Raw genomic sequence first — 21,909 nt, forward strand, 5'->3', positions numbered from 1 at the left:
TCTGGGCACGCCTGCGTTTTTCAATCCACTCCCCGAAAACGGCCGCCAACGCCGTGGAGACGCCCAGGACCGCCTTCTTCCTGTCAATCTTCTCAGCGGTCCGCTCTGCGACCACTTTGTTCTTTGGACGCGTCATAACCCGGTGACCTCTGTCGCCAGGCAACGTCGCGCACGTGCAATGTGGCCGCCGCGCATTCCGAACCCGTTTGCACCACAGCGATAAACCGCTGCGTGCGAACGGGTCGGAATGACCCCCCATGTGCACTGCAGATATAACATGTGCAGAGAGAGTTAGATTTGGGTGGGTTATGTTGTTTCTGTGCAGGGTAAATACTGTCTGCTTTATTTTTACACTGCAAATTAGATTGCAGATTGAACACACCCCACCCAAATCTAACTCTCTCTGCACATGTTATATCTGTCCCCCCTGCAGTGCACATGGTTTTGCCCAATTGCTAACTAAGGCCCTCATTCCGAGTTGTTCGCTCGCAAGCTGCTTTTAGCAGCTTTGCACACGCTAAGCCGCCGCCTACTGGGAGTGAATCTTAGCTTATCAAAATTGCGAACGAAAGATTAGCACAATTGCGAATAGACACTTCTTAGCCAGGGCCGTCTTAACAGAAGTGTAGGCCCCTGGGCACAGCAATGCGCTGGGCCCCCTACCAATCCTTCAGAGGTAGGGGTGGGGATGCTATCAGCGTCAGCGTTGATGTCCCGCGGGCGGTAGGAGGTGTTCTATCTTCCGCTCAGCATGTAGGACCTGGAGCAGTAATTTCTGCTAATTTCACCTTCACTACACAGATGGGGCATTGGGCTGAATGAAGAAGCCCCAGTACATGACTTCCAGGGAGGTAGGGGGTGTTTAATACGTAGGGGAGGGGTGGATAGTGGAGTGGGCTTAATAGTTTTCATTTTCCGGTGGGAGGGCAGCTTGCTTGACTGCAGATATCTCAAGTTCCTGAAAATGTATTTCTTAGCTTTGAATGGGATAAAAAACTAGAGAGTCCCGCCTTTCAGGAGGTTCTGGGGACTTGGGGATCAGAGTTCAGGAGCCAGAGCAATTCACCAACGAAAATCTAAAACTGCATGTTAGGCGTGTGGAGCTGGAGCAGGGACCATATGCTTGAAGGCTGATATCTCTGGTTCTGGGCACAGAAGAGACAAGCTGCCAGTGTCCACTGAAAGGGGAGAGCCACAGCTTTTGGATTATGCCCTCAGAAAAACTCTAAGTCAGACAGAACCCAAGATATCTGGCAAGGAAGAGCAATTAACAGGCTTGGATGGGGACCACTGGTTTCAAGTCAGATAACTCCGGTTCCCAAGGGCCGATTTTCAAAAATCTGGTACCCCTGGAAAGAGGGGACCCTCAGATATCAGCCTAGGGCCCTTAAACTCCTGGGGCCCTTGGGCAAGAGCCCATTGAGCCCATACGAAAAGACGGCCCTGTTCTTAGCAGTTTCTGAGTAGCTCCACACTTACTCGGCAACTGCGATCAGTTCAGTCAGTTTCGTTCCTGGTTTGACGTCACAAACACTCCCAGCGTTCGGCCAGACACTCCTCCGTTTCTCCAGCCACTCCCGCGTTTTTCCCAGAAACGGTAGCGTTTTTTCGCACACACCCATAAAACGGCCAGTCTCCGCCCAGAAACACCCACTTCCTGTCAATCACATTACGATCACCAGAACGAAGAAAAAACCACGTAATGCCGTGAGTAAAATACCTAACTGCATAGCAAATTTACTTGGCGCAGTCGCACTGCGGACATTGCGCATGCGCATTAGCGACTAATCGCTCCGTTGCAAGAAAAAATAACGAACGAACAACTCGGAATGACCCCCAAAATTCCTGCTGCGATCAACTTGGAATTACCCCCATGGTATTGCCCATCTGCTAACAAATTTGCAGCTACGATCAGGTCTGAATTAGGCCCATTATGCGTTGTCTTTTAGTTCTGCCTAATTAGTGATTGTAATTGCATACAATTATTTGTATGTGGCTGTTTTGTTTTCATGTGATTTTATCATAACAGAATATCATCACATACTTCAGATTGATTGTTACAGTTTAGGCCAAGTACCCATTGGTGCCCTGATTGCCTATTTTAATGCAAGGCGAAATTCCTTTCCCCCCCACCCCCGCCCCCCAAAATAAAAAAGCACACATACTGTATTTCACATCCATTTGTAATACCCCTTTCAGACCGCCCAAATAACACGATATCGACCCAGCTCGCTGTGTGGTCTGAAAGGGTCACTCCCAAATTCCCTGGTTGCCAGGCCCTGTAATTCAACCCGGGAATAAAGAGAGGTTATTCCCGGGTTAGGTGCAGTGTGAAGGGGTTACCTGGGCAGATGCAACCCGGTATCGGTTCACAGCATAGGGAGAGGCGACGTGGAGATGATCTTTTCTCCCAGTGCCGCCTCCACACCCGCCCCCGATGCCGCCACGGTGCCCGATGGCAACCCGTCATGGCATATTGCTGGGTCGGGAAGCCAGTTCTTAGGGTCCAATGCCAGGTCGCACCCAGGAAGGACCCATTTCCAATTCCCAGGTGCGGCCCGGCATTTGTGTTCTGAAATCTGTATTGCTAGTGTTTGGACCTCACTTGAGCAATGTATTTACACTCTTTAAGGGATGTAGCCATATGGTCAGCAATCATAATGTCCACACCACAATGTAGAGCTATGATGTCATCATTATTAAAAGGTCGACTGGCAACATGTCGACATATTCAGAATGTCAACATGTTCACATCTAAAATGTCGACATGGGAAAACCCAACATTTTGAGAATAGGGACTTTAGGATTAAGCTGCAGGACGGGAGGGTTAGGCACTAGGGGGAGGTTAGGGTTTGGCTTTGGGCTGACAGGTTAAGGTTTGGCACTAGGGGGAGGTTAGGGTTTGTCTGTGGGCTGACAGGTTAAGGTTTGGCACTAGGGGGAGGTTGGGGTTTGGCTGTGGGCTGACAGGTTAAGGTTTGGCACTAGAGGGAGGTTACGGTTTGGCTGTGGGCTGACAGGTTAAGGTTTGGCTTTAGATGGAGGTTAGGGTCAGGATGTGGGATGACAGGTTAGGGTTAGGCACTAGGGGCAGGCTAGGGTTAGGCTGCGGAATGGCAGGTTAGGGTTAGGCACTAGGGGCAGGCTAGGGTTAGGCTGCAGGATGGGAGGGATAGGGGTAGGCACTAGGGAGAGGTTAGGGTTAGGCACTAGGGGGTGGGTTAGGGTTAGGCTGCGGGATGGCATGTTAGGGTTAGGCACTAGGGGGAGGTTAGAATTAGGCTACATGATGGCAGTTTAGGGTTAGGCACTAGGGGGTGGGTTAGGGTTAGGCTGCGTGATGGCAGGTTAGGGTTAGGCACTAGGGCGAGGCTAGAATTAGGCTACATGATGGCAGTTTAGGGTTAGGCAATAGGGGGTGGGTTAGGGTTAGGCTGCGTGACGGCAGGTTAGGGTTAGGCACTAGGGGGAGGTTAGGGTTAGGCTGCGGGATGGCAGTTTAGGGTTAGGCACTAGGGAGTGGGTTAGGGTTAGGCTGCAGCATGTCATGTTAGGGTTAGGAACTAGGGGGAGGTGAGGGTTAGGCTGCGGCATGTCAGGTTAGGAACTAGGGGGAGGCGAGAGTTAGGCTGCAGGATGGGAGGTTAGGGTTAGGCACTAGGGGGAGGTTAGGGTTAGGCTGCGGGATGGCAGGTTAGGGTTAGGCACTAGGGGGAGGTTATGGTTAGGCTGCGGGATGGCAGGTTAGGGTTAGGCACTAGGGGGAGGTTAGGGTTAGGCTGCAGGATGGGAGGGTTAGGGTTAGACACTAGGGCGAGGCTAGAATTAGGCTGCAGGATTGCAGTTTAGGGTTAGGCTCTAGGGAGTGGGTTAGGGTCAGGCTGCAGCATGTCATGTTAGGGTTAGGCACTAGGGGGAGGTGAGGGTTAGGCTGCGGCATGTCAGGTTAGGGTTAGGAACTAGGGGGAGGCTAGAGTTAGGCTGCAGGATGGGAGGGTTAGGCACTTGGGGGAGGTTAGGGTTAGGCACTAGGGCGAGGCTAGAATTAGGCTACATGATGGCAGATTAGGGTTAGGCACTAGGGGGTAGGTTAGGGTTAGGCTGCGGGATGGCAGGTTAGGGTTAGGCACTAGGGGGAGGTTAGGGTTAGGCTGCAGGATGGGAGGGTTAGGGTTAGGCACTAGGGAGAGGTTAGGGTTAGGCTGTGGGATGGCAGGTTAGGGTTAGGCACTAGGGAGAGGCTAGAATTAGGCTGCAGGATTGCAGTTTAGGGTTAGGCACTAGGGGGTGGGTCAGGCTGCAGCATGTCATGTTAGGGTTAGGCACTAGTGGGAGGTGAGGGTTAGGCTGCGGCATGTCAGGTTAGGGTTAGGAACTAGGGGGAGGCTAGAGTTAGGCTGCAGGGTGGGAAGGTTAGGGTTATGCACTTGGGGGAGGTTAGGGTTAGGCTGCGGCATGGCAGGTTAGGGTTATGCACTTGGGGGAGGTTAGGGTTAGGCTGTGGGATGGCAGGTTAGGGTTAGGCACTTGAGGGAGGTTAGGGTTAGGCTGCGGGATGGCAGGTTAGGGTTAGGCACTTACAGGAGGTTAGGCTGCAGGATGGCAGGTTAGGGTTAGGCACTTGGAGGCAGTTAGGGTTAGGCTGCAGGATAGCAGACTAGGGTTAGGCACTTACAGGAGGTTAGGGTTAGGCTGCGGGATGGCAGGTTAGGGTTAAGCGCTTGGGGGGTGGGGTTAGGGGTAGAGATTAAGGTTAGATATAGGGGGAGAATACTGTGACTGCTGGGAATCAGAACCAGCAGCTGCAGTCTGTACCAGGTAAGACCCCACCAGACCACCAAGGACGGTTTGTTTTTCATGTTGACATTTCAGCAGTGTCCACATGACCATGTCGACATAAATGTCAACATGATGAATGTCAAACTAGTATAATACAATTTCTGTATAAGTGCACATGGGCAAAAATAACATGTTCCATAAAAAATGCTAGAAAAGTGCATTTAATAAGCCAGTGGTTATTAGACCTTGTTCTTACCTTAGCCCAGTGTTTCCCAAACTAGGTCCTCGAGGTTTCCTAACAGTCCAGGTTTTAAGGATACTCATGCATGAGCACAGATGGTTAAATCAAATAACTGAGATTCTAATTAAGTCACCTATGCTCAAGTAAGGCTATACTTAAAACTTGGACTGGTAGTGTGTCTTGAGTACAGAGGTTTTGAAATACTAGTCTAATGGTCTCTGGCCTGTAGGTCTACAGTGACAAGGTCGGCAGTTACTATGTCGACAGCACTATCAGCACTTAATTCGTGCGGGTGTTATAACTTTAAACATGCCGCTTACCTTCATCTTATAAATATGGGACCAGTGTGTCAACTGCTGTAACTTCAACTTGGTAACGTAAAAAGATCATGAGAGGTATCCCCCAGGAAGAAAAAGATGACAGCCCGCTCCCTCCCAGTTTTCGTCCCCATTTTCCCTAGCTTTTCTGGGTTTTCAGCATTGGTTTTCTGATTTCTCCTATTAGGGGATTTTTTGCTGATATGTGTAACAGTTAAAATCCAATAGAAATGTCATTTGAAAAAAAACATTTAAATTAGTAACAGTTATACTGTGGTGTTAAATGGTTTTGAAACGAATATCAACATTATGTAATTACAGGAAATCAGGAAAGATGTTAAAAAACAAGAAGAAAATCTCAGGTATCTAAATGAAAGACTCACCGCACTTACTGACGTGTCAGTGGAGACAGAAGTGAGAAAACAAAGCACTGATCTGTCCAGACTTTCTACAGATCTGAAAGTACTTCTCGATTCTCTCACAGAGGTACATTTTATATGCTAACACTGGAATAAAATTGGTCTTATTACATATATTGACTTACTATTCTTGCTACAGCTTCAAGATCTGCTCTTCACTCAGGGGTACTGTCACTTTTGTGCAACGGATGCTTAAATGTAACCACTGCTTAAATGAACCTTTCTCTAAGCATATCAGAAAAATTTTGAGGTTGCTTTGCCAGAAACGTCCTTCTACGCGCCCAGTACCAAGATGTGTCACTGAATTATGCTAGTTCTCCAGGTAGCAAAATGAGTACTTTGCAGGCTGTCCAATGATCTGTAATAATGCTCCATAGAGTCATGTTGTAAGTTATGGAGAGGCCTAGAGCACCAGCATGGAGATCCTTTTTTTTCTTTCAATAAAATTCTGTTTTAAAAAAATGTCTAACTGCGATTTGGTGGATATTTTAATTCAAGTGGCTACTACAGTATCTTCTGCTCTTGAAGTATGGCTCTTTTTTAAGGTGCTGGTCTATGTCATTATCTAGTCCAAAATCAGATTCCCCCTTGGACCTTGTGCTCAGGGCCTTGCAGTTGGAGACATTAGCATCACATGGGTTGAGATTTATTCTTTCCTCCATTCTTCAATATGCCATTCCTTCCAGCAGTTTTCCCGTTAGGGGTATTAGTGCTGGCGGCTTTCATGTTTCTCCATTTTCAACTAAAGCACACCAGCACGGAACACCATATCTTCATTTTTACCAATAGGTCAATAGGCTGTTATGTAAACCAGGAGATTGTAGTATTTCATCTCATGAAGGTCTCCTGCTACATACTTTAGATATGTGCCACAAAGCCATTGGCAATTTGTTGGACATACAAACACTAATATGTGCAATAATCACACACAACATCATCCTCTGCACGAGGATCATGCTGCAATTATTGCACCCATTATTGATTGACCAATGGTGAAGATTTTTGCCTGTTGGCATTGGCATTCTTTAGTTTTAGGATATTTTTGTGCTCTTGAGATGTTTTAGTACTTTTGTTTTTTTCTCTGTTTGCGTTGTGTAAACTGACACGTCTCTACAATGAGAGGAGAGGGGTCTGTTTTTATTTTCCTAGAAATATCTTCTCTACATAAAGTGGGCAATAACCCCATTATTGAATAGGTACTCTTTCACTAAGCTTATACCACATGACGATTTGGTCCGTCTGTATTCACATATGTTGTAAGCTTACAGAAACATTCCAATGCGTATTGTAAATGGGCAAGACATGCCTAAAATCAATTTGTAATAGTCTTCTTTCTGATTGAACAGACTGAGAAGATCTTAAGTACTGTTGGAGATTGTGTACAGTGCAAGGAAGAAGTGAAGCACGTCCTCAGTGAGTTACTTTCCAGTTCTAAAGATGTCCAGTCTGAAGCTGAGAAGATACTAAATGCAGAAAGCTTTGAAGAGGCTCAGGAGCTCTTTCTCCATTATGAGGTATTAATCAATTCATATTTTTGATTAGAGCATATCAATCCACATGCCAGGGCATTTCACAATTACATTTATAGACATATGCCACCAATGTAGTTTTGTTCAGAAACTGTATATCCGTTTTTTGGACAAAGAGCTTAGCTATGAAGGATGTACTGTGATTACCGGCTGTATTCTAATGTCTGTACAGAAATGGAAGTTCCTCTGAGCTACTGATCTTGCATGCCTCTTAAACAACGATATATAAATGCAAATTAATCAATATATGTATAAGTTCACAGCAGGTGCTAGAAAGTGAGAGCTTGCATGCACCGCGTGCATGCAATCAGACAGCGGCGGGATTTGCGGGGACGGAGTTACAGCGTTGCGGGGGTGGCCCTGGAAAAACCGGGGCGGGTCAGCTGCCTTTTCGGGGCGTCTGTGTGATGTGGTGGCGGACTGCCTGCATACGCAGCCTAGCTATGGCTGCAGGGGGTCTTCCACAGTTGCTACGACCACAATTAAATTGCGGTTGCAGCCGCTGGGCAAGCCATTCAGCATGCTGGGTGGCCTTGCCCTGTGATGGGATAGAAAGGATTGCAGATTTAGCTTTTTAGCAGAATCTGCAATACTTACTGAATAACCCCATTGTAAATATATGATATCCACCAGTCACCCTCTGCTCCTGCTCCTGAATTAAGATGTCTGTAAGTATAATAGCACATTAATAGTGCTTGCAGGGCCATCTTAACGTATTGGCACACAGGAAAACTGTCCAGGGCTCCATATTTCTAGGGGCAGGTGGTGGTCACATAATCTGAGCAGCGAGGCAGCATTCTCAACCTGCCTCTCAGCCTGCAGTTAGACAGTGAATGGCTGAAGCTATCCACCAATCAGATAGCTGACAGCCATTCACTCTATGGTACAATGTGGAGACACGGCACAGGACTGCAGGAAGCGCATGTTATTATTTTCTTTAATTGGTTCCTGTGAATGCATGTGTAGGGCCCCAAATGCATTGCTTTGCCCAGGGCCTACAATGCTGTTAAGATGCCCCACCTGACTGCATGGTAATATTTTAGATCTAAAGCTTGTTTTGCTCATAAGCAGTATAAGGCCTACCTTCACCACTTAGCTTTCAATAATGCCTCTTTGACTGTTCATGGGGAATAGGAGCAGTGGTGCCTTATAGTGATTGTGAGTAATCTAAGAGAAACAACTACAGACTGAACCTTTTTGCATATTTTTAGCTTTTCTAAGTTGCAATATGTTCTGGTTCTGGCAGAAAGAAATAAAGAAAATACATATGAAGAAGCAGGATATTCAGCTTCAGATTGCACATGCTAAGCAGATACAAGCTGAGAAGGGAATACCCATAGACATCCAAGATGACCTAGCAAAGATGGAAGCTGAACTGAACACTGTGGAAAAGACAATGATAGAGCAAGAAGAAAGCTTAAAGGTAAGACACATTAGACAAGGGCCACTAAGCAACATGGTTTATATAGATTGGCAATGTGCCATTCATCAAAGGTAACAATTTCTTTAAATATATATATATTTTTCAATATTGAATTTTTATTGAAATCTTGTAGGGTACACAAATAAAGAGGGGGAAAAGGAGTGTGTGTGTGTGTGTGGGGGTACACAAATTGGAAATTAAATCATACATTGTAATCACAATAAGAAAAGTAATATTTTAATATACAGTTAGAAAATACTAGTGATGTGCACCGGAAATTTTTCGGGTTTTGGTTTTGGATTTGGTTCCGCGGCCGTGTTTTGGATTCGGACGCGTTTTGGCAAAACCTCCCGGAACATTTTTTGTCGGATTCGGGTGTGTTTTGGATTCGGGTGTTTTTTTACAAAAAACCCCTCAAAAACAGCTTAAATCATAGAATTTGGGGGTCATTTTGGTCCCATAGTATTATTAACCTCAATAACCATAATTTCCACTCATTTTCAGTCTATTCTGAACACCTCACAATATTATTTTTAGTCCTAAAATTTGCACCGAGGTCGCTGGATGACTAAGCTAAGCGACCCAAGTGGCCGACACAAACACCTGGCCCATCTAGGAGTGGCACTGCAGTGTCAGACAGGATGGCACTTCAAAAAAATAGTCCCCAAACAGCACATGATGCAAAGAAAAAAAGAGGCGCAATGAGGTAGCTGTGTGACTAAGCTAAGCGACCCAAGTGGCCGATACAAACACCTGGCCCATCTAGGAGTGGCACTGCAGTGTCAGACAGGATGGCACTTCCAAAAAATAGTCCCCAAACAGCACATGATGCAAAGAAAAAAAGAGGCGCAATGAGGTAGCTGTGTGACTAAGCTAAGCAACCCAAGTGGCCGACACAAACACCTGGCCCATCTAGGAGTGGCACTGCAGTGTCAGGCAGGATGGCACTTCAAAAAAATAGTCCCCAAACAGCACATGATGCAAAGAAAAATAAAAGAAAAAAGAGGTGCAAGATGGAATTGTCCTTGGGCCCTCCCATCCACCCTTATGTTATATAAACAGGACATGCACACTTTAACAAACCCATCATTTCAGTGACAGGGTCTGCCACACAACTGTGACTGAAATGACTGGTTGGTTTGGGCCCCCACCAAAAAAAGAAGCAATCAATCTCTCCTTGCACAAACTGGCTCTACAGAGGCAACATGTCCACCTCCTCCTCATCGTCCGATTCCTCACCCCTTTCACTGTGTACATCCCCCTCCTCACAGATTATTAATTCGTCCCCACTGGAATCCACCATCTCAGGTCCCTGTGTACTTTCTGGAGGCAATTGCTGGTGAATGTCTCCACGGAGGAATTGATTATAATTCATTTTGATGAACATCATCTTCTCCACATTTTCTGGAAGTAACCTCGTACGCCGATTGCTGACAAGTTGAGCGGCTGCACTAAACACTCTTTCGGAGTACACACTGGAGGGGGGGCAACTTAGGTAGAATAAAGCCAGTTTGTGCAAGGGCCTCCAAATTGCCCTTTTTTTCCTGCCAGTATACGTACGGACTGTCTGACGTGCCTACTTGGATGCGGTCACTCATATAATCCTCCACCATTCTTTCAATGGTGACAGAATCATATGCAGTGACAGTAGACGACATGTCAGTAATCGTTGGCAGGTCCTTCAGTCCGGACCAGATGTCAGCACTCGCTCCAGACTGCCCTGCATCACCGCCAGCGGGTGGGCTCGGAATTCTTAGCCTTTTCCTCGCACCCCTAGTTGCGGGAGAATGTGAAGGAGGAGCTGTTGACGGGTCACGTTCCGCTTGACTTGACAATTTTCTCACCAGCAGGTCTTTGAACCTCTGCAGACTTGTGTCTGCCGGAAAGAGAGATACAACGTAGGTTTTAAATCTAGGATCGAGCACGGTGGCCAAAATTTTAGTGCTCTGATTTCAACAGATTGACCACCCGTGAATCCTGGTTAAGCGAATTAAGGGCTCCATCCACAAGTCAACATGCCTAGCGGAATCGCTCTGTTTTAGCTCCTCCTTCAATGTCTCCAGCTTCTTCTGCAAAAGCCTGATGAGGGGAATGACCTGACTCAGGCTGGCAGTGTCTGAACTGACTTCACGTGTGGCAAGTTCAAAGGGTTGCAGAACCTTGCACAACGTTGAAATCATTCTCCACTGCGCTTGAGTCAGGTGCATTCCCCCTCCTTTGCCTATATCGTAGGCAGATGTATAGGCTTGAATGGCCTTTTGCTGCTCCTCCATCCACTGAAGCATATAGAGGGTTGAATTCCACCTCGTTACCACCTCTTGCTTCAGATGATGGCAGGGCAGGTTCAGGACTGTTTGCTGGTGCTCCAGTCTTCGGCACGCGGTGGCTGAATGCCGAAAGTGGCCCGCAATTCTTCGGGCCACCGACAGCATCTCTTGCACGCCCCTGTCGTTTTTTAAATAATTCTGCACCACCAAATTCAATGTATGTGCAAAACATGGGACGTGCTGAAATTTGCCCAGATGTAATGCACGCACAATATTGCTGGCGTTGTCTGATGTCACAAATCCCCAGGAGAGTCCAATTGGGGTAAGCCATTCTGCGATGATGGTCCTCAGTTTCCGTAAGAGGTTGTCAGCTGTGTGCCTCTTATGGAAAGCGGTGATACAAAGCATAGCCTGCCTAGGAACGAGTTGGCGTTTGTGAGATGCTGCTACTGGTGCCGCCGCTGCTGTTCTTGCTGCGGGAGGCAATACATCTACCCAGTGGGCTGTCACAGTCATATAGTCCTTAGTCTACCCTGCTCCACTTGTCCACATGTCCGTGGTTAAGTGGACATTGGGTACAACTGCATTTTTTAGGACACTGGTGACTCTTTTTCTGACGTCTGTGTACATTTTCGGTATCGCCTGCCTAGAGAAATGGAACCTAGATGGTATTTGGTACCGGGGACACAGTACCTCAATCAAGTCTGTAGTTCCCTGTGAATTAACGGTGGATACCGGAAACACGTTTCTCACCACCCGGGCTGCCAAGGCCTGAGTTATCCGCTTTGCAGCAGGATGACTGCTGTGATATTTCATCTTCCTCACAAAGGACTGTTGGACAGTCAATTGCTTACTGGAAGTAGTACAAGAGGTCTTCCGACTTCCCCTCTGGGATGATGATCGACTCCCAGCGCAACAACAGCAGCGCCAGCAGCAGTAGGCATTACACTCAAGGATGCATCGGAGGAATACCAGGCAGGAGAGGACTCGTCAGACTTGACAGTGACATGGCCGGCAGGACTATTGGCTTTCCTGTGTAAGGAGGAAATTGACACTGAGGGAGTTGGTGGTGTGGTTTGCAGGAGTTGGTTACAAGAGGAAGGGATTTAGTGGTCAGTGGACTGCTTCCGCTGTCATCCAAAGTTTTTGAACTTGTCACTGACTTCTGATGAATGCGGTCCAGGTGACGTATAAGGGAGGATGTTCCTAGGTGGTTAAAGTCCTTACCCCTACTTATTACAGCTTGACAAAGGCAACACACGGCTTGACACCAGTTGTCCGCATTTCTGTTGAAATAATTCCACACCGAAGAGGTGATTTTTTTTGTATTTTGACCAGGCATGTCAATGGCCATATTCGTCCCACGGACAACAGGTGTCTCCCTGGGTGCCTGACTTAAACAAACCACCTCACCATCAGAATCCTCCTTGTCAATTTCCTCCCTAGCGCCAGCAACACCCATATCCTCATCCTGGTGTACTTCAACAGTGACATCTTCAATTTGACTATCAGGAACTGAACTGCGGGTGCTCCTTCCAGCACTTGCAGGGGGCGTGCAAATGGTGGAAGGCGCAAGCTCTTCCCGTCCAGTGTTGGGAAGGTCAGGCATCGCAACCGACACAATTGGACTCTCCTTGGGGATTTGTGATTTAGAAGAACGCACAGTTCTTTGCTGTGCTTTTGCCATCTTAACTCTTTTAAGTTTTCTAGCAGGAGGATGAGTGCTTCCATCCTCAGGTGAAGCTGACCCACTAGCCTTAAACATAGGCCAGGGCCTCAGCCGTTCCTTGCCACTCCGTGTCGTAAATGGCACATTGGCAAGTTTACGCTTCTCCTCAGACGATTTTGATTTAGATTTTTGGGTCATTTTACTGAGCTTTATTTTTTGGGATTTTACATGCTCTCTACTATGACATTGGGCATCGGCCTTGGCAGACGACGTTGATGGCATTTCATCGTCTCGGCCATGACTAGTGGCAGCAGCTTCAGCACCCTCCACATTTTTGTTCTACATTTTTAAATGTGAGGAATTATATGCCAGTAATATATCAATAGCAATGGCCTACTACTATATATACTGCGCACAACTGAAATGCACCACAGGTATGGATGGATAGTATACTTGACGACACAGAGGTAGGTAGAGCAGTGGCCTTCTGTACCGTACTGCTATATAGTATATACTGGTGATCAGCAAACTGTGCAAAACTGAAATGCACCACAGGTATGGATGGATAGTATACTTGACGACACAGAGGTAGGTAGAGCAGTGGACTACTGTACCGTACTGCTATATATATATATAGTTATACTGGTGGTCAGCAAACTGTGCAAAACTGAAATGCACCACAGGTATGGATGGATAGTATACTTGACGACACAGAGGTAGGTAGAGCAGTGGCCTTCTGTACCGTACTGCTATATAGTATATACTGGTGATCAGCAAACTGTGCAAAACTGAAATGCACCACAGGTATGGATGGATAGTATACTTGATGACACAGAGGTAGGTAGAGCAGTGGCCTACTGTACCGTACTGCTATATATAATATACTGGTGGTCAGCAAACTGTGCAAAACTGAAATGCACCACAGGTATGGATGGATAGTATACTTGGCGACACAGAGGTAGGTAGAGCAGTGGACTACTGTACCGTGCTGCTATATATATAGTTATACTGGTGGTCAGCAAACTGTGCAAAACTGAAATGCACCACAGGTATGGATGGATAGTATACTTGACGACACAGAGGTAGGTAGAGCAGTGGACTACTGTACCGTACTGCTATATATATAGTTATACTGGTGGTCAGCAAACTGTGCAAAACTGAAATGCACCACAGGTATGGATGGATAGTATACTTGACGACACAGAGGTAGGTAGAGCAGTGCCCTTCTGTACCGTACTGCTATATAGTATATACTGGTGGTCAGCAAACTGTGCAAAACTGAAATGCACCACAGGTATGGATGGATAGTATACTTGACGACACAGAGGTAGGTAGAGCAGTGGCCTTCTGTACCGTACTGCTATATAGTATATACTGGTGGTCAGCAAACTGTGCAAAACTGAAATGCACCACAGGTATGGATGGATAGTATACTTGACGACAGAGGTAGGTAGATCAGTGGACTACTGTACCGTGCTGCTATATATATAGTTATACTGGTGGTCAGCAAACTGTGCAAAACTGAAATGCACCACAGGTATGGATGGATAGTATACTTGACGACACAGAGGTAGGTAGAGCAGTGGCCTTCTGTACCATACTGCTATATAGTATATACTGGTGGTCAGCAAACTGTGCAAAACTGAAATGCACCACAGGTATGGATGGATAGTATACTTGACGACACAGAGGTAGGTAGAGCAGTGGCCTTCTGTACCGTACTGCTATATAGTATATACTGGTGGTGAGCAAACTGTGCAAAACTGAAATGCACCACAGGTATGGATAGATAGTATACTTGACGACACAGAGGTAGGTAGAGCAGTGGACTACTGTACCGTACTGCTATATATATAGTTATACTGGTGGTCAGCAAATTGTGCAAAACTGAAATGCACCACAGGTATGGATGGATAGTATACTTGACGACACAGAGGTAGGTAGAGCAGTGGCCTTCTGTACCGTACTGCTATATAGTATATACTGGTGGTCAGCAAACTGTGCAAAACTGAAATACACCACAGGTATGGATGGATAGTATACTTGACGACACAGAGGTAGGTAGAGCAGTGGACTACTGTACCGTACTGCTATATATATATAGTTATACTGGTGGTCAGCAAAATTCTGCACTGTCCTCCTACTATATACTACAATGCAGCACAGATATGGATCGTTTTTCAGGCAGAGAACGTATAATACTGGTGGTCACTTGTCAGCAAAACTCTGCACTGTCCTCCTACTATATAATTCTGCTGGTCCCCAGTCCCCACAATAAAGCAATTAGCACACTGAGCACAGATATTTGCAGCACACTGAGCACAGTCAGATATGGAGCGTTTTTCAGGCAGAGAACGTAGATATTTGCACTTGCAGGACACTGAGCACAGATATTTGCAGCACACTGAGCACAGATATTTGCAGCACAATTTGCAGCCCACTGAACATAGAAACTGAGAGGACGCCAGCCACGTCCTCTCACGATCATCTCCAATGCACGAGTGAAAAATGGCGGCGACGCGCGGCTCCTTATATAGAATACGAATCTCGCGAGAATCCGACCGTGGGATGATGACGTTCGTGCGCGCTCGGGTTAACCGAGCAAGGCGGGAGGATCCGAGTCTGCCTCGGACCCGTGTAAAATGGGTGAAGTTCACTAGAAGTATCACTAGATAATACGTAATAGTGTGTGACTTGAATATATGAACAGTAACCAGGCAGATCATTGAAGAACAGGCACAGTAGAAGAAACTATACTCATTAGATAACAAAGAGGAGATTATGTTTAGGGTGGTGAAACCTTGGGAACTAAAGAGGCCTAGCATTGCAGTCAATTGGTGGACAACTGAGACTGAGATGTGGAGGACCCTCTCCGTGTTGTAGGTAGCTTTGTCGCCCAATATTCACTCCATTCAAACCACCAAATGAAGAGGTTAGAAGCCGAAGATGAGTATGAAGAACCCGCTATCACGAATTCGTAATGGACCTAAACATTGGCTTTTACAGTATCTATGTTTGGGACAAAGGATGAACGCCAATGTTGTGCTATTAGAGGTTTAGTTGTTATGAGGATGCAGTATGTGCCATGACATAATGATCATTGGTAGAAAGATTCCCTAGATATACATGAAATATAGCTAATAAGGGGATTGGGGCTATGTTCTTTAAATGTAATTTAATTCAATTCAAATTAAATTAAAGATGTAAGTAAGGTATATTTCTTCTCATGCTGGCAACTTATGCTGCATTATCATGAGGAATATTATGGGATTTGAAAATGATCGTCAGCAAAATTAATAGAATCATTATTGGTCATGTTGGTAAATGTGGGGGAAAGATGACAGCTGTATGCAGTCATTTTCCACATTGTGCTGTGCCAAGTTCAGTGATGGTGGAAATTGCCTGAGTGCAGTACTGCCAAGCCTCATCCTGTTCTGCCACCACCTTCAGGATGGGCTGTGGAAAGGCACTACTGTAAGTATTATTATTTATTTATTTAACTGTTTCTTATATAGCGCAGCAAATTCCGTTGCACTTTACAATTGGAAATAACAATGATATAACAAAACTGGGTAATAACAAACAGTCACAGAGGTAGGAAGGCCCTGCTCGCAAGCTTACAATCTATAGAAGTATACCTTTCACTCAGCTGTTACCTCAGAGCCCCACTTCCATGCCCCAATACACCTTATAACTTAGACAGAAGTGGGGATGTCAGTCTGAGTTTTGCTCCTTCAAGCCCATTATAAGCTTTGAGTGTTGCCCTGGACTGTGGCATCCTACAAGTAAGAAGTGCCCAGGCGATTGAATCTATTAAACACACCCACTCTTCATCATTACCAGCCAATGAGTAATGGGGAGTGGTGTCATCACTGCATACAAAATAAAAACATTAAATGAATGATATAATGTCCCTCATTCAGCAAGTGATTCTGAGGTGGACTCGGGGAAAATGCTCAGTGTTGTCCATCTGATTATGTATCCAAGTTGCACTGCACATACATCCCGATATTTTCCACCAGGAGACACAGATCACACAGATTAAATAGTTGCCTCACCCCTGTTGAGATCTTGACCATGAAGGTGCCAGCATCAATATTGTGACCACCAGCATCTCGTCCACCGGGATCACATACCGATCCCTGATACCATTGAGATCTCTCGGCATTGTGACAGTCGGGATCCTGAATGCCGCAATGCGGACTACATCCCCTCAATCATAATTATAGGCTATTTAACTTTGTTCATGTTTATTTAATGCATGGCTTATCTAACCCATGTTTGTCAGCTATTTACCCATTGTACTACTTTTTGGGCTTAATATTTGAACAGAAATGTACAGAGGAACTTGATTGACGCATATGCGACTGCTATGATAATTTGATTTCTCTTGTTATAGGACACAATACACAGCTGGGAGGATATAGAAATAGGCAAAGAATCAATTACCCGGCAGCTTAAGCAAATTGGGCCTTCTCTTGAGCGGCCTCTGAACTTTGGAACACTGGAGAATTTGTCATCAGAACTTCAGCAGACTAAAGTAATGTACCAATTTAAAGTCTCATTGCAGAGTTGCATAAACTGACAGGATATATGTTATGTTTGATTGAACATAAAGGGATTCTATACAAATATGCAAAAAAAATGATGTACTGTCCTTGGGGATTACATGATCTAACGATACTACTCGCCTCAGATTACCTCACTGTGTCTTCAGATGCCAAAACCATCCCTGCGCTTCTGGCTGTTTTGATCCCCAAGAACTTACTGTAGCTGTTCTACCTATGAGTTTCACTTTGTCACCTACAGCACAAGAGTAGACCTTGAATCTGTTGAGGCTATTGTTTATCACATAGCTCCATTTAAGATTTGCTTATGCCTAGACAGTGCATTTAGGTGTGTGCCTTACAGTATATAGCAAATTCTGCTTTTAGGTTAATGTCTTTCACTGCGCTGGATAGGTTTCTTTGACATGGACTGCATTGTCTTCTACAGGAGGTGTGTAAACAAAGTGAAGATGTCTCAGTTCAAGCTGAAAGTCTAGTGATAAAATCATCTGAGATAAATTTAGGAGTGAAGAGCAAGCACCACCTTCAGGAGAAAACTAAATTGATTCAAGACAATGTGAAGCACGTGAAAGAGGTCCTGTCTGCAAAGTATGTGCATCACTTGTTGATTGCTGACAATTGTCCTGCAAGTCATCATTTGGGTCATTTAATCACATACTTATTGTTCTGTCATGCATTTATCCATGTTATGTTGAATAGTTTGATATGTTTTATTCTTTAAATGTCTTCAGCTGATTTTTATTCACACACGTCTTATAAAATGCAGTCTACTACAGGTATGTCAAACTCAAACTCCCAACCAGGCCAAATAATCAAAGTCTAAGATTGTGTGGTCCGCAAGAAAATAAGAATTTACTTACCGATAATTCTATTTCTCGGAGTCCGTAGTGGATGCTGGGGTTCCTGAAAGGACCATGGGGAATAGCGGCTCCGCAGGAGACAGGGCACAAAAGTAAAGCTTTTCCGATCAGGTGGTGTGCACTGGCTCCTCCCCCTATGACCCTCCTCCAGACTCCAGTTAGGTACTGTGCCCGGACGAGCGTACACAATAAGGGAGGAATTTTGAATCCCGGGTAAGACTCATACCAGCCACACCAATCACACCGTACAACTTGTGATCTAAACCCAGTTAACAGTATGATAACAAAAGGAGCCTCTGAAAGACGGCTTCCTACAACAATAACCCGATTTTTGTAACAATAACTATGTACAAGTATTGCAGAATAATCCGCACTTGGGATGGGCGCCCAGCATCCACTACGGACTCCGAGAAATAGAATTATCGGTAAGTAAATTCTTATTTTCTCTATCGTCCTAGTGGATGCTGGGGTTCCTGAAAGGACCATGGGGATTATACCAAAGCTCCCAAACGGGCGGGAGAGTGCGGATGACTCTGCAGCACCGAATGAGAGAACTCCAGGTCCTCTTTTTGCCAGGGTATCAAATTTGTAGAATTTTACAAACGTGTTCTCCCCCGACCACGTAGCTGCTCGGCAGAGTTGTAATGCCGAGACCCCTCGGGCAGCCGCCCAAGATGAGCCCACCTTCCTTGTGGAATGGGCATTTACATATTTTTTGCTGTGGCAAGCCTGCCACAGAATGTGCAAGCTGAATTGTACTACAAATCCAACGAGCAATAGTCTGCTTAGAAGCAGGGGCACCCAGCTTGTTGGGTGCATACAGGATAAATAGCAAGTCAGATTTCCTGACTCCAGCCGACCTGGAAACTATATTTTCAGGGCCCTGACAACATCTAGCAACTTGGAGTCCTCCAAGTCCCTAGTAGCCGCAGGTACCACAATAAGCTGGTTCAGGTGAAACGCTGACACCACCTTAGGGAGAAACTGGGGACGAGTCCACAGCTTTGCTCTGTCCGAATGGACAATCAGATATGGCTTTGTGAGATAAAGCCGCCAATTCTGACACTCGCCTGGCCGAGGCCAGGACCAACAGCATGGTCGCTTTCCATGTGAGATATATCAAATCCACAGATTTGAGTTGTTTAAACCAATGTGATTTTAGGAATCCCAAACTACGTTGAGATCGCCCAGTGCCACTGGAGACATCAAAAGGGGGTTGTATATGCAGTACTCCCTTAACAACTTCTGGACTTCAGGAACTGAAGCCAATTTCTTTCTGGAAGAAAATCGACCGGTCGAAATTTGAACCTTAATGGACCCCAATTTGAGACCCATATACACTCCTGTTTGCAGGAAATGTAGGAATTAACCTAGTTGAAATTCTTCCGTGGAGCCTTCCTGGCCTCACACCATGGAACACATTTTCACCTAAGCAGTGATAATGTTGTGCGGTCACCTCCTTCCTGGCTCTGACCAGGGTAGGGATGACCTCTTCCGGAATGCCTTTTTCCCTTAGGATCCGGCGTTCACCCGTCAACGCGGCTGCGGTAAGTCATGGAACAGACATGATTCTTGCTGAATCAAGATCCTTTCTAGTATCTCTTGAAGTTCCGGGTACCAAGTTCTTCTTGGCCAAACCGGAGCCACGAGTATAGTTCTTACTCCTCTCCTTCCTATCATTCTCCATACACTGGGTATGAAAGGCAGAGGAGGGAACACATACACCGACTGGTACACCCACGGTGTTACCAGAGCGTCCCAGCTATTGCCTGAGGGTCTCTAGACCTGGCGCTTCATGTGGGACGCCATCATAACCACCTTTGGTCTTTCCCAACGGTTTACAAACATGTGGAAACTTCCAGATGAAGTTCCCACTTTTCCGGGTGGAATTCATTCATGCTGAGGAAATCTTCCTAGTTGTCCACTCCCGGAATGAACACTGCTGACAGTGTTATCACATGATTTTTCGCCCAGCGAAGAATCCTTGCTGTCATTGCCCTCCTGCTTCTTGTGCCGCCCCGTCTGTTTACGTGGGCGACTGCCATGATGATGTCCTACTGGATCAGCACCGGTTGACTTTGAAGCAGAGGTCTTCCTAGGCTCAGAGCATCGTAAATTGCCCTTAGCTCCAGTATATTCATGTGGAGAGAAATCTCCAGACTTGACCACACTTCCTTGGAAATTTCTTCCCTGTGTGACTGTTCCCCAGCCTCTCAGACTGGCATCCGTGGTCACCAGAACACAGTCCTGAATGCTGAATGTGCTGCCCTCTAGAAGATGAGCACTCTGCAGCCCCCACAGAAGAGACACCCTTGTCCTTGGAGACAGGGTTATCCGCTGATGCATCTGAAGATGCGATCCGGACCATTCGTCCCGCAAATCCCCCTGAAAAGTTTTTGCGTGAGATCTGCCGAATGGAATCGCTTCGTAAGAAGCCACCATTTTTCCCAGGACTCCTGTGCATTGATGCACTGATACTTGGCCTGGTTTTAGGAGGTTTCTGACTAGGTCGGATAACTCCCTGGCTTTCCCCTCCAGGAGAAATACCTCTTTCTGGACTATGCCCAGAATCATTCCTAGGAACAGCAGACGTATCATCGGAAAACAGCTGCGATTTTTGGAATATTTAGAATCCACTCGTGCTGTCGTAGAACTACTTTAGATAGTTCTTTTCCGACCTCCAACTGTTCTCTGGAAACTTGCCCCTTTCAGGATATCGTCCAAGTAAGGGATAATTAAGATGCCTTTCTTCTTTTAAGAATCATCTTTTCGGCCATTACCTTGGTAAAGGCCCGGGGTGCCGTGGATAATTCAACGGCAGCGTCTGAAACTGATATTGACAGTTCTGTATCACGAACCAGAGGTACCCTTGTTGAGAAGGGCAAATTTGGACATGGAGGTAATCCTTGATGTCCAGGGACACCATATAGTCCCCTTTTTTCCGGTTCTCTATCACTGCTCTGAGTGACTCCATCTTGATTTGAACCTTTTTATGTAAGTGTTCAAAGATTTCAGATTTAGACTATGTCTCACCAAGCCGTCTGGCTTCAGTACCACAATATAGTGTGGAAGACTAATACCCTTTTCCTTGTTGTAGGAGGGGTACTTTGATTATCACCTGCTGGAAATACAGCTTGTGAATTTTTTCCCAATACTGCCTCCCTGTCGGAGGGAGCCGTTGGTAAAGCAGGCTTCAGGAACCTGCGAGGAAAAAATGTCTCGACTCTCCAATCTGTACCCCTGGGATAATACTTGTACGATCTAGGGGTCAACTTGCGAGTGATCCCACTGCGCGCTGAGACTCTTGAGACTACCCCCCCACCTCACCTGAGTCCGTTTGCACGGCCCCAGCGTCACGCTGAGGACTTGGCAGACGCGGTGGAGGGCTTCTTTTCCTGGGAAGGGGCTGCCTGCTGCAGTCTACTTCCCTTTCCTCTATGTCTGGGCAGATATGACTGGCCTTTTGCCCGCTTGCCCACATGGGAAACGGAAGGATTGAGGCTGAAAAGACAGTGTCTTTTTCTGCTGAGATGTAACTTGGGGTAAAAAGGTTGGATTTCCCAGCTGTAGCCGTGGCCCCCAGGTCCGATGGACCGACCCCAAATAACTCCTTCCCTTTATACGGCAATACTTCCATGTGCCGTATGGGATCTGTATCACCTGACCACTGTCGTGTCCATGACATCTTCTGGGAGATATGGACAACGCACTTATCTTGATGCCAGAGTGCAAATATCCCTCTGTGCATCTCGCATACATATATATAGAATGCATCCTATTAAATGCTCTATATCAATAATAAGAATTTACTTACCGATAATTCTATTTCTCGGAGTC

At 46.1% G+C, this 21,909-nt stretch overlaps 1 protein-coding gene and 1 long non-coding RNA gene across 15 annotated transcripts in view; one reads left to right on the forward strand and one right to left on the reverse strand.

Annotated features, from left to right (window-relative positions):
- SYNE1 (spectrin repeat containing nuclear envelope protein 1) overlaps positions 1-21,909 on the forward strand; it is a 965,679-nt gene that overhangs the window by 443,891 nt on the left and 499,879 nt on the right. For all 14 annotated transcript variants that reach the window (XM_063917854.1, XM_063917860.1, XM_063917859.1 and 11 more), the window contains 5 exons: positions 5,659-5,823; positions 7,103-7,270; positions 8,532-8,708; positions 17,044-17,184; positions 17,640-17,800. In XM_063917854.1, coding sequence (XP_063773924.1) covers positions 5,659-5,823; positions 7,103-7,270; positions 8,532-8,708; positions 17,044-17,184; positions 17,640-17,800 — 812 coding nt within the window. The remainder of the gene's footprint in view (positions 1-5,658; positions 5,824-7,102; positions 7,271-8,531; positions 8,709-17,043; positions 17,185-17,639; positions 17,801-21,909) is intronic.
- The window catches only part of LOC134910151 (uncharacterized), a 107,267-nt gene that overhangs the window by 63,048 nt on the left and 22,310 nt on the right, over positions 1-21,909 (reverse strand). The gene's annotated exons all lie outside the window — the stretch shown is intronic.

Source organism: Pseudophryne corroboree, chromosome 4 (assembly GCF_028390025.1).
Source record: "Pseudophryne corroboree isolate aPseCor3 chromosome 4, aPseCor3.hap2, whole genome shotgun sequence".
NCBI classification, from domain to species: domain Eukaryota; kingdom Metazoa; phylum Chordata; class Amphibia; order Anura; family Myobatrachidae; genus Pseudophryne; species Pseudophryne corroboree.